The 12356-nt window shown below is 34.7% G+C and overlaps 2 protein-coding genes across 7 annotated transcripts; both read left to right on the forward strand.

Moving 5' to 3' along the window:
• The first annotated feature begins 667 nt into the window (after window positions 1-667).
• On the forward strand, window positions 668-5904 carry LOC114400302. The gene is made up of 5 exons (XM_028362696.1): window positions 668-781; window positions 896-1029; window positions 1646-1780; window positions 4994-5181; window positions 5374-5904. Exons 2-5 carry the CDS (start codon window positions 971-973, stop codon window positions 5574-5576), a joined length of 585 nt encoding a protein of 194 aa, XP_028218497.1. The 5' UTR covers window positions 668-781; window positions 896-970; the 3' UTR covers window positions 5577-5904.
• A 941-nt stretch (window positions 5905-6845) lies between these two features.
• On the forward strand, window positions 6846-11573 carry LOC114400300 (auxin-responsive protein IAA13-like). Of its 6 annotated transcripts, none has more exons than XM_028362690.1 (5): window positions 6848-7120; window positions 8475-8809; window positions 9989-10127; window positions 10820-10881; window positions 10960-11205. In XM_028362690.1, the coding sequence occupies exons 1-5, from the start codon at window positions 6903-6905 to the stop codon at window positions 11010-11012; spliced, it is 807 nt and encodes a 268-aa protein (XP_028218491.1). In that variant the 5' UTR covers window positions 6848-6902; the 3' UTR covers window positions 11013-11205. The 6 variants fall into 6 exon arrangements, with proteins under 6 accessions (XP_028218496.1, XP_028218493.1, XP_028218494.1 ...); XM_028362691.1 differs by having other exon boundaries at window positions 6849-7120; window positions 9992-10127; XM_028362695.1 differs by lacking the exons at window positions 10820-10881; window positions 10960-11205 and adding an exon at window positions 11545-11573 and having other exon boundaries at window positions 6846-7120.
• Window positions 11574-12356: the final 783 nt, after the last annotated feature.

Below are 12356 nucleotides of genomic sequence, written 5' to 3' on the forward strand. Positions count from 1 at the left end.
CAAACAATTAATAACGATGTTAAATGACCTTTTTACATCCATCAATATATACTTAGGTTTTAGCCCACTGCTAAAAATAAAAGTCAATACATATAATTGTTACAATATTTCTTCTATTTTTTTATTTGTTCATTTTAGAAGATAATACGCAAATTAAGCATTATTTTTATTTTAATCAATTTTCATATTTCCATTTATATTGACATTGTCTTTAGCTTTTTAATATGTCTTTCATTATTAATTTTTAGCTCAATTAATTATTATAAATTATTCGATATTTATCTTCGATTCATATAAATAAAAAAAATATTATTTCTATGTGGATTATGATAAGTGTGTAAGAGACTTGAGTAAAAAGTTTATTATAAGGCAAGAACACAATTAATTAACTACAGATCGACTAAATCAAATGCTAAATTATTTTATTTTTATTTGTGTGCTCAAATATTAGTTTTGAAAATATAACGTAATTGTATTAAAACTGGGTAAAAAGAGCTTTGTAGTCTGTTGTGATCTTAAAGCAAAAGTTTATTTTCTTAAAAAAAATTATTAGAAAGAAAAATGTAATTAGTAGCACTGTAACAATATCTCTAAACAGAGGATACACTAATCCCCAGCTTAACCATTTTTAACAAACAAAAAATCTTTAGGTAAATGCTGGATTTTATGATTAAAATATTTTTCATTTTGTCACAAAAGAATAGGTTTTAGTTAAACCGGAGAAAGAAGAACAAAAGATGAGACCAGACAGTGTCGCAGCTCTTTCTCCAATCTCCATCCTGTAAGTTTAGGGTTTTTCACAAATTGAGCTTTCACTCCATTTTCATTCCCAAATACAATCTCCAAATTCTAATTTTAACATCCATATACGACACAACATCGCAATTTCTCGTAGTTCGTTTTGATAACTCGCGAAATCGCACGATACCGACAGCGTCGTGCGGTAATACGACACATTTGTTGATTGATCATGTTGGCCAAGAGATTAAGCTCTTTCTTCAAACTCTCCCCAAAACCTCAGATTTCCACGTAAGCTCTCTGTTGCTTCTTCTATTCCTTTTTTTTTTTTTTTTTTCCATCTTGTATATGGATTTAGCTGTTGTTGCTTGATACTCGTAAATTCGTTCGGCGGTTTCAAATTTTGTAACTTCTTTGAGTTCTGTGTTTCTATTAGAGGCCAATTTATAAAGTATATGTATGTGAAAATTGTGGATTTTGAGTGTACTCATAGACTCATTCTGCCTTCAAATTTTCACGCTTTGAAATTTCAGGCATCATAGCTCAACAAAATCATCATATTCTGTAACCCAAATTAGTGAGATGAGTCCAAACACAAAGGAAGTAAGATAATAGGCTATAATTTTGGTCCCTCATGTGAATTTCTGTTTCAGTTTGGTCCGTTAAATGTTAAAAAGTTTTATCTTGGTTCCTTTAGTATCTTGTTAGCTAAAATGGTCCTTTTGTCTATTTTTTGCACTAACAATGTTAATTTTAGCCAAAATAATACTCTTTTTTTTTTCAGCTGATTTTTTTTGTAAGTGAAAAACATGAACTACTTGTTATTGTTAATTTGTTGAAATTGTGATCATAATATGAACTGTATTATGGTGCTTGATTGTGACTACCATTTTTTAAACTCTTGCAGTTCCACGAAGAAAGTGGATGAAGAGACGGGAAAATACTATGGTAAAAAGGCCGTGTCATTTTTCTTGATTACTATTACAGGTGGTGTTGCTTTGAGTGCCCTTGATGACCTTGCCATCTATCATGGATGTAGCCGGTATATATTGAGCTGTAACGGGTTATTCTGTGTTAAGAGTTGATGATAGTTAGTTTTTTACTTTAATCTCTTGGGAATGCATTTGGCAGACTTGAGAAAACTATTTAGGGCTGCATTTTAACATAATTTGGTTTTAGACTTTAGAATAAGATGCCCAAGATAGACCTTTTGATTCAAGTTACATTGTTTATGATATTTCCTATCTCCCATCTTCATTGTCGAGTAGCTGTTCCTCAAGGAGGCCAAAGCTTTTTCCTTGTTTTACTGAAACTTCATTCTCTTATGCCTCCTACATAGTAATAGTAATAACTAACAATGCGATGGCTATATTTAGGGAAGTATCAATTTATAAGGTGAGTTTAGCATCTAAATTTTGTAGCTATCTTTTTTTTTTTTTTCAAAATAACTCTTGTGGCATTTTCATTTTTCATAGAAAAAAAGGCGCTAAGGTGGTGCATGCAAATTGGATCTCGAAGACTGAGATAATAATTCTACGTCTAGTATGCTAACTATAAAAGTTTCTCATTTAGCCAATACATGGTTTAAGAAAAGAGAAGAACATCTTATCACTTACAAAAGTGGAGGGACATGTTCTCAGATAGATTTCTTCCTTATCAGAAAGTCTGATAGGAAGTATTGCTTGAACTGTAAAGTTATCCCGGGAGAGAGCTTGACTACCCAACATAGAGTTTTGGTTATGGATGTAAGAATTAGAGATAGGACAAAGAGAAGAAGTCCTATGGTAGCACCAAGGATCAAATGGTGGCACTTGAAGGGTGAGAAACAAGGAATCTTCCAACAAAAGATATGGGAGGGATGGTGTGGACAATCACAAGGAAGTGCAAATGATATGTGGAACAAGACGTCCCAAGAGATTATTAAAGTGGCTAAAGAGACGTTGGGTGAATCTAGAGGTTTTGGACCTAGGGGTAAAGAATTGTGGTGGTGGAATGAAAGTGTTCAGAGCAAAGTTAGAGTAAAAAAGGAGTGTTTCAAGGAGTGGTCTAGGTGTAGAAATTCTGAAACTTGGGATAAGTATAAGATAGCTAGAAATGAAACCAAAAAGGCGGTGAGTGAGGTAAGAGCCCAAGCTTTTGACGGACTATACCAAGCTCTAGGAACTAGGGACGGAGAAAGATCTATATATAGGCTTGCTAAGGGTAGAGAGAGGAAGACTAGAGATTTGGATCACGTAAAGTGTGTTAAGGATGAAGAAGGCAAAGTCTTAGTGCATGAAAAAGATATCAAGGAAAGGTGGAAGGTGTATTTCCACAACTTATTTAATGATGGATATGGATACGACTTTAGCAGTCTAGACACAAGAGAAGAGGACCGGAACTATAAGTATTATCGTCGGATTCAGAAACAGGAAGTAAAGGAAGCGTTGAAAAGAATGAGTAACGGTAAGGCGGTGGGGCCAGACAACATACCTATTGAAGTGTGGAAAACTCTTGGAGATAGAGGTCTTGAGTGGCTCACCAAACTCTTTAATGAAATTATGAGGTCAAAACGCATGCCGGAGGAATGGAGGAGAAGCACGTTAGTGCCAATCTATAAGAACAAGGGGGATATACAAAATTGTGCAAATTATAGGGGAATCAAGCTCATGAGTCATATCATGAAATTATGGGAAAGAGTGATCGAACGGAGATTAAGAAAGGAGACTCAAGTTACTGAGAATCAATTTGGTTTCATGCCGGGAAGGTCGACCATGGAAGCGATTTATTTATTACGGAGGGTGATGGAGCAATATCGCATGGACCAACAAGACTTGCACTTGATTTTTATTGACTTGGAGAAAGCGTATGATAGAGTGCCTAGAGAGATTTTGTGGAAAGCTCTAGAGAAGAAAGGGGTTAGGGTTGCATATATTCGAGCTATTCAAGATATGTATGATAGGGTATCGACTAGTGTTAGGACACAGGGTGGAGAGTCAGACGATTTTCCCATCACAATTGGTTTGCATCAAGGGTCAACCCTTAGCCCCTACCTTTTTACCTTAATTCTGGATGTCCTCACGGAACAAATCCAAGAGATAGCGCCGAGATGCATGTTTTTTGCAGATGACATAGTCCTCCTTGGAGAGTCGAGGGAGGAGTTGAATGAGAGGTTGGAAACTTGGAGACGAGCTCTAGAAACACATGGCTTTCGTCTAAGCAGAAGCAAATCGGAGTATATGGAATGTAAGTTCAACAAAAGTAGGAGGGTATCTAACTCAGAGGTGAAAATAGGAGACCATATTATCCCTCAAGTCACACGGTTTAAATATCTTGGGTCTGTAATACAGGATGATGGAGAAATTGAAGGGGATGTGAATCATCGCATTCAAGCAGGATGGATGAAATGGAGAAAAGCATCGGGGGTGTTATGTGATGCAAAGGTACCGATCAAGCTAAAGGGAAAGTTTTATCGGACTGCGGTAAGACCGGCGATTTTGTACGGAACAGAATGTTGGGCGGTCAAGAGCCAACATGAGACTAAAGTAGGTGTAGCGGAGATGAGGATGTTGCGGTGGATGTGTGGTAAGACTCGACAGGATAAAATTAGAAACGGAGCTATTAGAGAGAGGGTTGGAGTAGCGCCTATTGTAGAGAAGATGGTGGAAAATAGACTTAGGTGGTTTGGGCATGTAGAGAGAAGACCGGTAGACTCTGTAGTGAGGAGAGTAGACCAGATGGAGAGAAGGCAAACAATTCGAGACAGAGGAAGACCCAAAAAGACTATAAGAGAGGTTATCAAGAAGGATCTCGAACTTAATGATTTGGATAGAAGTATGGTACTTGATAGAACATTATGGCGGAAGTTGATCCATGTAGCCGACCCCACCTAGTGGGATAAGGCATTGTTGTTGTTGTTGTTGTTGTTGTCCTTTTCCATCTACTCTCCAGCATTACAAGTATAGCTACCTTGTGTGTTGTGATATCTTGCTACATAAATGGGAGCAGCCCTCTAACTTTGATTAAAATAATCGTTACTTTCAAATTCTTAACCATCCTATCCCACCTTGTAAATCCTATTCTATTTTTATTTTTCTTTCATATTTACATATTAGATACTAGATAGTAAGCTTCATGAATACTTTTATGAGACTGTTAGTAATACATATGACTTATCACCAAAGAAGTTTCTCAACTTTTGTTATTTATATTTCAAAATTGAAAATTTGTCCACCTTGGTGGCAGCCCCTAAAATTATTAACTGTGACATTTTCAGCAAGGCGATGGAGAAAGTGAGCAAGAACCAGGCATTAATAGATGCTATTGGAGAACCAATTGTTAAAGGTCCATGGTACAATGCATCTCTTTCAGTAGCTCATAAAAGACATTCTGTTTCATGCTCATTTCCTGTTTCTGGACCACAAGGCACTGGTGTCTTGCAGCTGAAGGCGGTTCGAAATGGAGGTTAGCAATTTGAAAATTTATCTCTACAATTTGAGTGACAACCTTTTGCCAAACTGCCAGTTGACTGTTTTAATCTGTATAACTACTATGATCTGCTTGCTTACTTGAATGATTATATTCTTTTGCTAGTGAACACCTAGGCCAGTTTGATAGCTAATTGAAGTTATGATTGGTTTGGCTTCTTTGAAACAGATGACACTTGGTCTTCCTTTTTCCTTCCTCGTGATTGGGACATTTTAATCATGGATGCTCTCCTCCATGTACCTGGGAATGAGGAGAAGCACCAAACACTGCGGATCAATCTTGCTGACAAGCCTCTTTCTTGTACTACTTGCACCGAGTGCACACCTCATCCATCAGAAAATTCAAAGGCAAAATTGAGTTCTAAGCAATAAAAGCTTAATTGGCAGTTTGACACAATATTTAATTCATCTAAAATCAAGTTTTTGACATTTTTATGTTCTAAACCATTTACATGATTTTTAGACTAGGTGGGCGTCAATATTTGGCCGACAGAATAAATTTATTTTCAAATTTTCTTCTGGTAATGTGTTGTAGTATTATTCACCAGTCTTATTTCATTGTGAAAATAAATTTTGCCTTGTGCAATGATGTAAATTTTATTTATTTTGCGTTGTTCTTTTTTTCCTTTTGATGTTGCTAACTATTTTTTGAGATTGTAATTTCCTTTACTACTAAAGTGAGGTAGTTTTTGTTTGGTGACTTTGTCAGTTGGCAGCGTTTACCTTCATGTCTACTTAACTATATGTAGTTATAGTTATATACTGCTAGGCCGTGTTTTTCATGCATCTTATATTTTACAAGATAATGCCTTGATAAAATAGATAAGCTCCCGATCCTTTGGTTCACAAACTGTACAACAGTGAAAGTATCCTGATTGCATAAACTATTTACTTGACTGAAGTGCTCTGCTGGGGGTAGTGGTTTCTGCAATGGCGGCGAAAATGCACAATGAATGCAAGAGAAGAGAAGAGACCGAGGAAGGGTGGTGCCTCGCGAGGAAGTAGAAAGGGATTTCATATACAAAGTTGTACAATGGTTTTATAATTGTATTTTCCTCCGCAACCAAATAATAATTATATTCCCCTCTTGTCAACAATGTTTTCACTTTCCAAAGGACGACTATTACAAAAAATTAAAATTTACCAAGTCCCTATATATTGTCCCTCTTCCCTCTTCTCTCAAAAGCAATGTACTAATGTGTTATCATTTTCTTCCACACTGTTTCATTCATTTGTTTCCTCTTGGAAGTTGGAAGTACCAAACATGTGTTCATATCTAGCCATTAAAATGCTATAGAAATTATTGTTCGTATCATCAGGGTGTCTACCACGGGAAGAATTATCAATGATCCATTGGTAATAATGCATAAGAATAGCAAGACGTGATCATTTATTATGATAAAAATGAGCATATTGTACATTCCACGTGTAAATGATGGGCTCCACAGGGATGGCGGTCTCCTGGGGCGTGGACAAAGGCGAGGTGTGGAGAAGGATGCATGAAAGAGACAGGAACATGGTATATTTTCCTCCCTGACCTTTGTCTTGTCGGATTGCACTATGTGGGTCCTACCGCACTTGCTAGTTACAACCAACGAAGCACCTCTCCTTCCTAAGAAGTAAGTTTAGTCTTGAGTTCCAATTTCCATTAGATTGGATTGGAGGGATAAACAAAGCAAACACGTGGGCCACTCGGCAATGAGTCTCAAGTCTAAAGAGTCTTGTTCACCACGCCACTCTTCTTCTTGTTGTAGATATTCCCTCACTTCACAACTTGAGACAAGAGCAGAGAAGCCGCTTCAATGTCTAAAGATGACAACTCTTCTTCTCAGGATTCTTCATCTGACCTTGAATTTTCTCTCTCCCTATGCCCCCGCTAATTCCTCCTTCACTTCTCTTCCCATTACCGCTCCCAGGTAACAATACCAATTCATTGCTCTTGTTCTTTTCCAATTTATTTATATGCTACAAGAGCTTGATCTCGTATGGAGGCAAAATCTAAAAAACAAATTAGTGTATTAAATATGTCTGCTATGTTTACAGAAAGGGGTGGAATGAAAATTTCATTCGTTTTCGGGTATAGGATGGAACCACTCTAACACTACTCTTATATTTCCATTCATTCAATCGTAAAAGTATCTATGCGATGAGACTCTATTCCGCTGCATCCCATTTCCTTTCACTCACCATCATCGGATATCTAAACGTAGTCTTAGTGTTTATACATTCTTTATTATTGGATCTTTTGGAAAGTCACTTTAATTGCAGTCACCCTAGATGGCTAGATAGCCTTAATTGTGGCTTATCAAAGTTGGTTGCCCATGTGTCGAAAAGAGATACCTATGACTGGACTGACTAGAAAGGCTGAGTGAAGCATCATAGGACTTCGTTGGCTCTTAAGAGGTTGAGATCTCACATAGACTAGAGATAATATTAATAAAACTTAGGCAATCCTCATTATAAAAGTCAATTTTATAGAGTTGAGTTAAACCTAAATTCTAAAAGGATCATGTCTAATGTGGGATGTGACTAATAATAAAGTGTACTAAAAAGAGTATCTAAGTAATATTTATTATAGTGGTATTATACATATTTTTTAAGTTCTGTAATATTGTTGAAAGTCAACATTCTTCATGGATATATATACGAATGACTGAGATATTGAGTGAAGTTCTATAAATTTTCTTGGACAAGACTGAAGGGAGAAGTGTTGGAATCTTGAATGACAAAATTTAAAATTTGATGCAATGATTCGTACAATCTACATGTACTTTAGGATTCAGTCTGGCTGTTAGTAAAACAATTGAAAATTTCCAAGAACTGTTACTAACTATGGCAGGTTTTATCTGTTTGGTTTGTCGGGTAAATTTTAACAACCTTGTTTAACAAAAGTATAGTAGCAAGTAGCAACTCAACTTATGCTGTAGAAACTACCCACGTTGTGAAGGGAGGCACGCAGAGTTATAGTTTTACATCAGTAGACTAAAATTCTTCAGTTGTAGGGTAATTTTTTAACTTTTTAATTGTAGTGGTTTAACTATATAAAAGTGATTGGTTACATTTCTCAACAAAAAGTTTGCCATGTGACAGAGGTACTGTTTCATTTTGTGATATTTTTGGTTCTAATTTTTCTCAATGATGTTCTCAGTGTCATACCCTTTATAGAAAACAGAATAAATCAAATAGTTGTCAATTTTTTAAACACTTCTTTGCTGAGGGGATTATCACTTCCGTTGTGAGTTGTGACTATTTTTTTTTTTTTTTATTCAGTCAAGTTGTTGGATGGCCTCCCCTTGGAGCATATAGAATGAACAGCTATAATAGCCATGCAAAATCACCAGCCACAGAAGTATTCAATTCTACACTTGACAAAAGAGCAAGCAATAGTGCTGGGGTTAGGAAGAGTGCAGATGGTGGCAGTGATAGTAGCAACATTATTTCCAAAGAAAAAGGAAACCTCAGGACTTCCCTGTTTGTGAAAGTAAAAATGGACGGGATACCAATCGGAAGGAAGGTTGATTTGGGTGCTCACGATTCTTATGAAACCTTAGCTCAAACCTTGGAGGATATGTTTGATGAATCAACTACAGTCCTCACTCACAAAGGTGATTTTTTTCTGTCTTCATGAATCATATTCCTAATAAAGAAAATGCAACTCCTGTATGGAATTATATTATGTTCTCCAGATCACTGAGATTTTATGTGCTTGGTGAATATATAGTTAACTTTGTCATTTCTTTCTTGAGTCCTCTTTAAATATGATGCAAATGCAAAAGGTCAGAGTAGGGGTGCACAATCACCTGCGTGGATATCTGCTAAAATTTGAATAGATTGACAACAATCTAAAGGTTTCCAAGGATATCCATAGATATACAAAGTTACAATTGAATAACTCAACACACAAAATCTAATGATCAACAGCTCCATATTTCTTAAAGCACATACAAAATCTAAAAGTTAATCGACACATAAATCAAAACACCTAATTTTAAAAGCTAAACTTAGTACATTTAGGTGCATTCACATATAGGGTATCTGTGTATATGGATACCTCTGTATCCTCCCCTTACCTCATTTAATAAGTAGGTGGAAAATGAGCCCCACAAATCCAACTGGTGGGTTTTACCAGCCGATACCCATTGGAATGGATATTTTTGACATGAAATGATGATAACTTCTTCCTCTTTTTCTCTTTGTCAAATCTAAACATATGTATGATTGACTATTGCCCAAAAGGTACATGAATGGATGTTTTACCATCCGGTATCCACTGAAGTGGATTTTTTTGGCATGACATGAATCATGACGATAAGTTGATATGTTCCTCCTCTTTTTGTCACTTTGCCAAATCTAAACGTATGTATGATTGACTATTGTCCAAAAGGTATATTTGTAGCTGATAAAAGGTTGAATAGCTGACAAGCACATGTTGGTTACATTATGAAGGTGACAGCAGTAGGGGTTTAAACTATTATTCTACCTTTCTTTTTATTTTTCTCATTGTGTACAAAATAAATATCTTATGTATTCCTTTTCTTTCAAGACTCTCATTATTTCAGTTCTGTAACATATGAGCTATCAAAATATAACAAATTTCAAAGATATGAAACAAAACTACATAACAACTTGATATTTTGTTTTCATCAATAAAATACTGACATGTCATTTTTTTTTCCTATCAGTGTCTTGTGTATATTGATTTGAGATAAAACATAGAGTTTAATTTTGTCTTTCCAATGTGTTTGATTTCTCTTTTCTCCTAATGGCATTGACATCATTGTCAGTAGGATCAAATGGAGAAGATCATGGTACTGAAGTTGGAACAGATGGGCATTCAAAATTGCTGGATGGTTCTTCTGACTTTGTGCTCACTTATGAAGACAAGGAAGGAGACTGGGTGCTTGTTGGAGATGTTCCTTGGTGGTAAGTGTTTGGTTCATACTCATCAATTAGACTTTAGTGTCAAAATTTCTTTGCCTTTGTAGTGATATCATTGGCGTGCAGTATATTTTTCCATCCAGCTAAAATTTGCATTGTTGATTGATTTTCAAATAGTAAATGTATTGTTTCATTTGGTGTGGCAAATCTAAGAATTTATCTGTGTGCTAGGAAGTACTTGCTGCTATCTTGATGACCCTTAGCCCTTTTGAAAAATCTCAATGCCTCTAATGCTAATAACTGTCAGAAACAAACATGGTTTTCCTTAGTATTATATGTTGTCAACTCATTATTTTTTTGGTAAACCTTTAAACTTCTACTCTATTGCTGTTACCCTTGTATTGGCTTTTGATGGACCAGGACTCTATATGAATAATTGATGGTGCCAGAAATTAGCTGCAAGATATAAGACTTAAATATATAACTATTTGGTACTGATTGCACGGCCTATTCGAATATCATAACACTCAAGCCACCATTCAGTGCACTATCCAGCATATCATTTACTAGAGTTCACCACGTCATGGCCTTTTTTTGGAACAAGGGCAATGGTGTGAGCAATTGTAACTAGAACAAATCTTGAGATTTGAGAATTGCAATTGATTTATTGAGGCGTAGGACCTCTTGTTTTATCTAGTTTGATATTTTTCTACCTTTGTCCTTAAAATTGCAATCAGGATGTTCCTTAACTCTGTGAGGAGGCTAAGAATCATGAGGACACCTGAAGATAATGGACTTGGTAAATAGATGCCTTATTATTCCTAACATAACTTCTTTTACTTTTTTTTCCCCTTTCTCTAATGTAGTTACTTTGCAGCTCCAAGATTGGAAGAAAAGAACAGAAGATCGAATACAAGCTCATATAGATAATGTTTGCACCTTTACATGTTAGGATACACAAAACTTATGATCTAAAATGTACAACATGAGTTGAAGGAATATAAATGTGAGAAAAAACAGAAAGAGGGAAGTTAATTAATACTGTGAGTAACGGATTTTTATTTTTAAATGATCAAACCTCGCTTTTTTGTTTCTGGATTCAATTCAAATGGTGTTTGTTTAATTTCTCTTGGTATATCACTTGAAAGGCACAGGCCCCATAAATTTTCATGTAATGTTTGTCATATAAGGGATTGCTGTTTGTTAATAATGTAAATGTAAATATGAGATGTATGCTAGCTTTCTTATCAAATTTTGATTGCCTTCTCTTTCCCTGCTATTGTATTTCAAATTTTCAGTTGAAATAAGAGCTGTTTTCGGGAACCATTGCTTTAAATTTGCCAGCACTCTTTTGAAAATAGTGAGTCGCATAATACTTGTTGCAAAAATGCAAACCAACCTTTGGTTAGCTAGTATGATTGGCATACTTATTATTTTTATACCTTGGGATGTTCCTATACAGATTTGAGTTAAAATAGTTACACGCTGTTTACAGTGGTTCTATTTGACTTGACTAGGGATTGTCATTCGTAGAAAATGTGTAGTCTCATAAAAATATCTGTTAAATTAATGACTTAATTCAACTTTTTATCTTCAATTCTTTAATTTTGACTGGCTCTCAATAAATTAATTTGATGTATTTTATCCTTTACTTTTTAAAAAATTTATGAATTTTACCTTCCATCATTTTACTTTTAACATAATTACATTTCTTACTCTTAACTTTTTTTAACAAATTTTGCACCTAACTTTTTTACTTTTTGGTAAATTTTACTCCTATTTTTTATTTTTTTAGAAAATTTTATTCTCAACTTTTGCTCTTATTAATGGACAAATGAAAAAAGAAAAAATTTGTAAGTTTCTTAAATAGTATATAAAAAGTATATAGTAGGACGTACTTCCTCTTGACTTATATATAAATAAAAATAATTAAATTTATATTAATTTAAAAATAGTTGACTTAATTTAACTTTATTAATCTTAAGTAAAAAATAAAATTATTTTTTAAAATGCATTTTATTGTAACTTGATATGATAAATAAAAAAAATTCTTGCAAATATAATTAGAATTAAATGAAGGATGGTTTAAGAATGATAACATTAAATATAATAAAATTACTTATATGTGAGTCCATGACAAGTATCAAATTAATTCATCAGTAGTAAAATCTCTTAAAAATTAAAAAGTCAGAAATAAAAAGTGTAGTTAAGTCTAAATTAATATATGTTAGTGGTTTACAAAATATGTTTTTGGGGAAGGTGTGAAGATTCCTC

The sequence above is a fragment of the Glycine soja genome, chromosome 19, assembly GCF_004193775.1.
Source record: "Glycine soja cultivar W05 chromosome 19, ASM419377v2, whole genome shotgun sequence".
In the NCBI taxonomy this organism is placed as follows: Eukaryota; Viridiplantae; Streptophyta; class Magnoliopsida; order Fabales; family Fabaceae; genus Glycine; species Glycine soja.

Coding starts and splice junctions, on each gene's coding strand:
- LOC114400302 (XM_028362696.1), top strand. CDS start 971: ATGTTGGCCAAGAGATTAAGCTCTTTCTTCAAACTCTCCCCAAAACCT. Junction 1,030..1,645: donor CCAAAACCTCAGATTTCCAC/GTAAGCTCTCTG, acceptor AAACTCTTGCAG/TTCCACGAAGAAAGTGGATG. Junction 1,781..4,993: donor ATCTATCATGGATGTAGCCG/GTATATATTGAG, acceptor TGACATTTTCAG/CAAGGCGATGGAGAAAGTGA.
- LOC114400300 (XM_028362690.1), top strand. CDS start 6,903: ATGAGTCTCAAGTCTAAAGAGTCTTGTTCACCACGCCACTCTTCTTCT. Junction 7,121..8,474: donor CTTCCCATTACCGCTCCCAG/GTAACAATACCA, acceptor TTTTTTATTCAG/TCAAGTTGTTGGATGGCCTC. Junction 10,882..10,959: donor ACCTGAAGATAATGGACTTG/GTAAATAGATGC, acceptor GTTACTTTGCAG/CTCCAAGATTGGAAGAAAAG.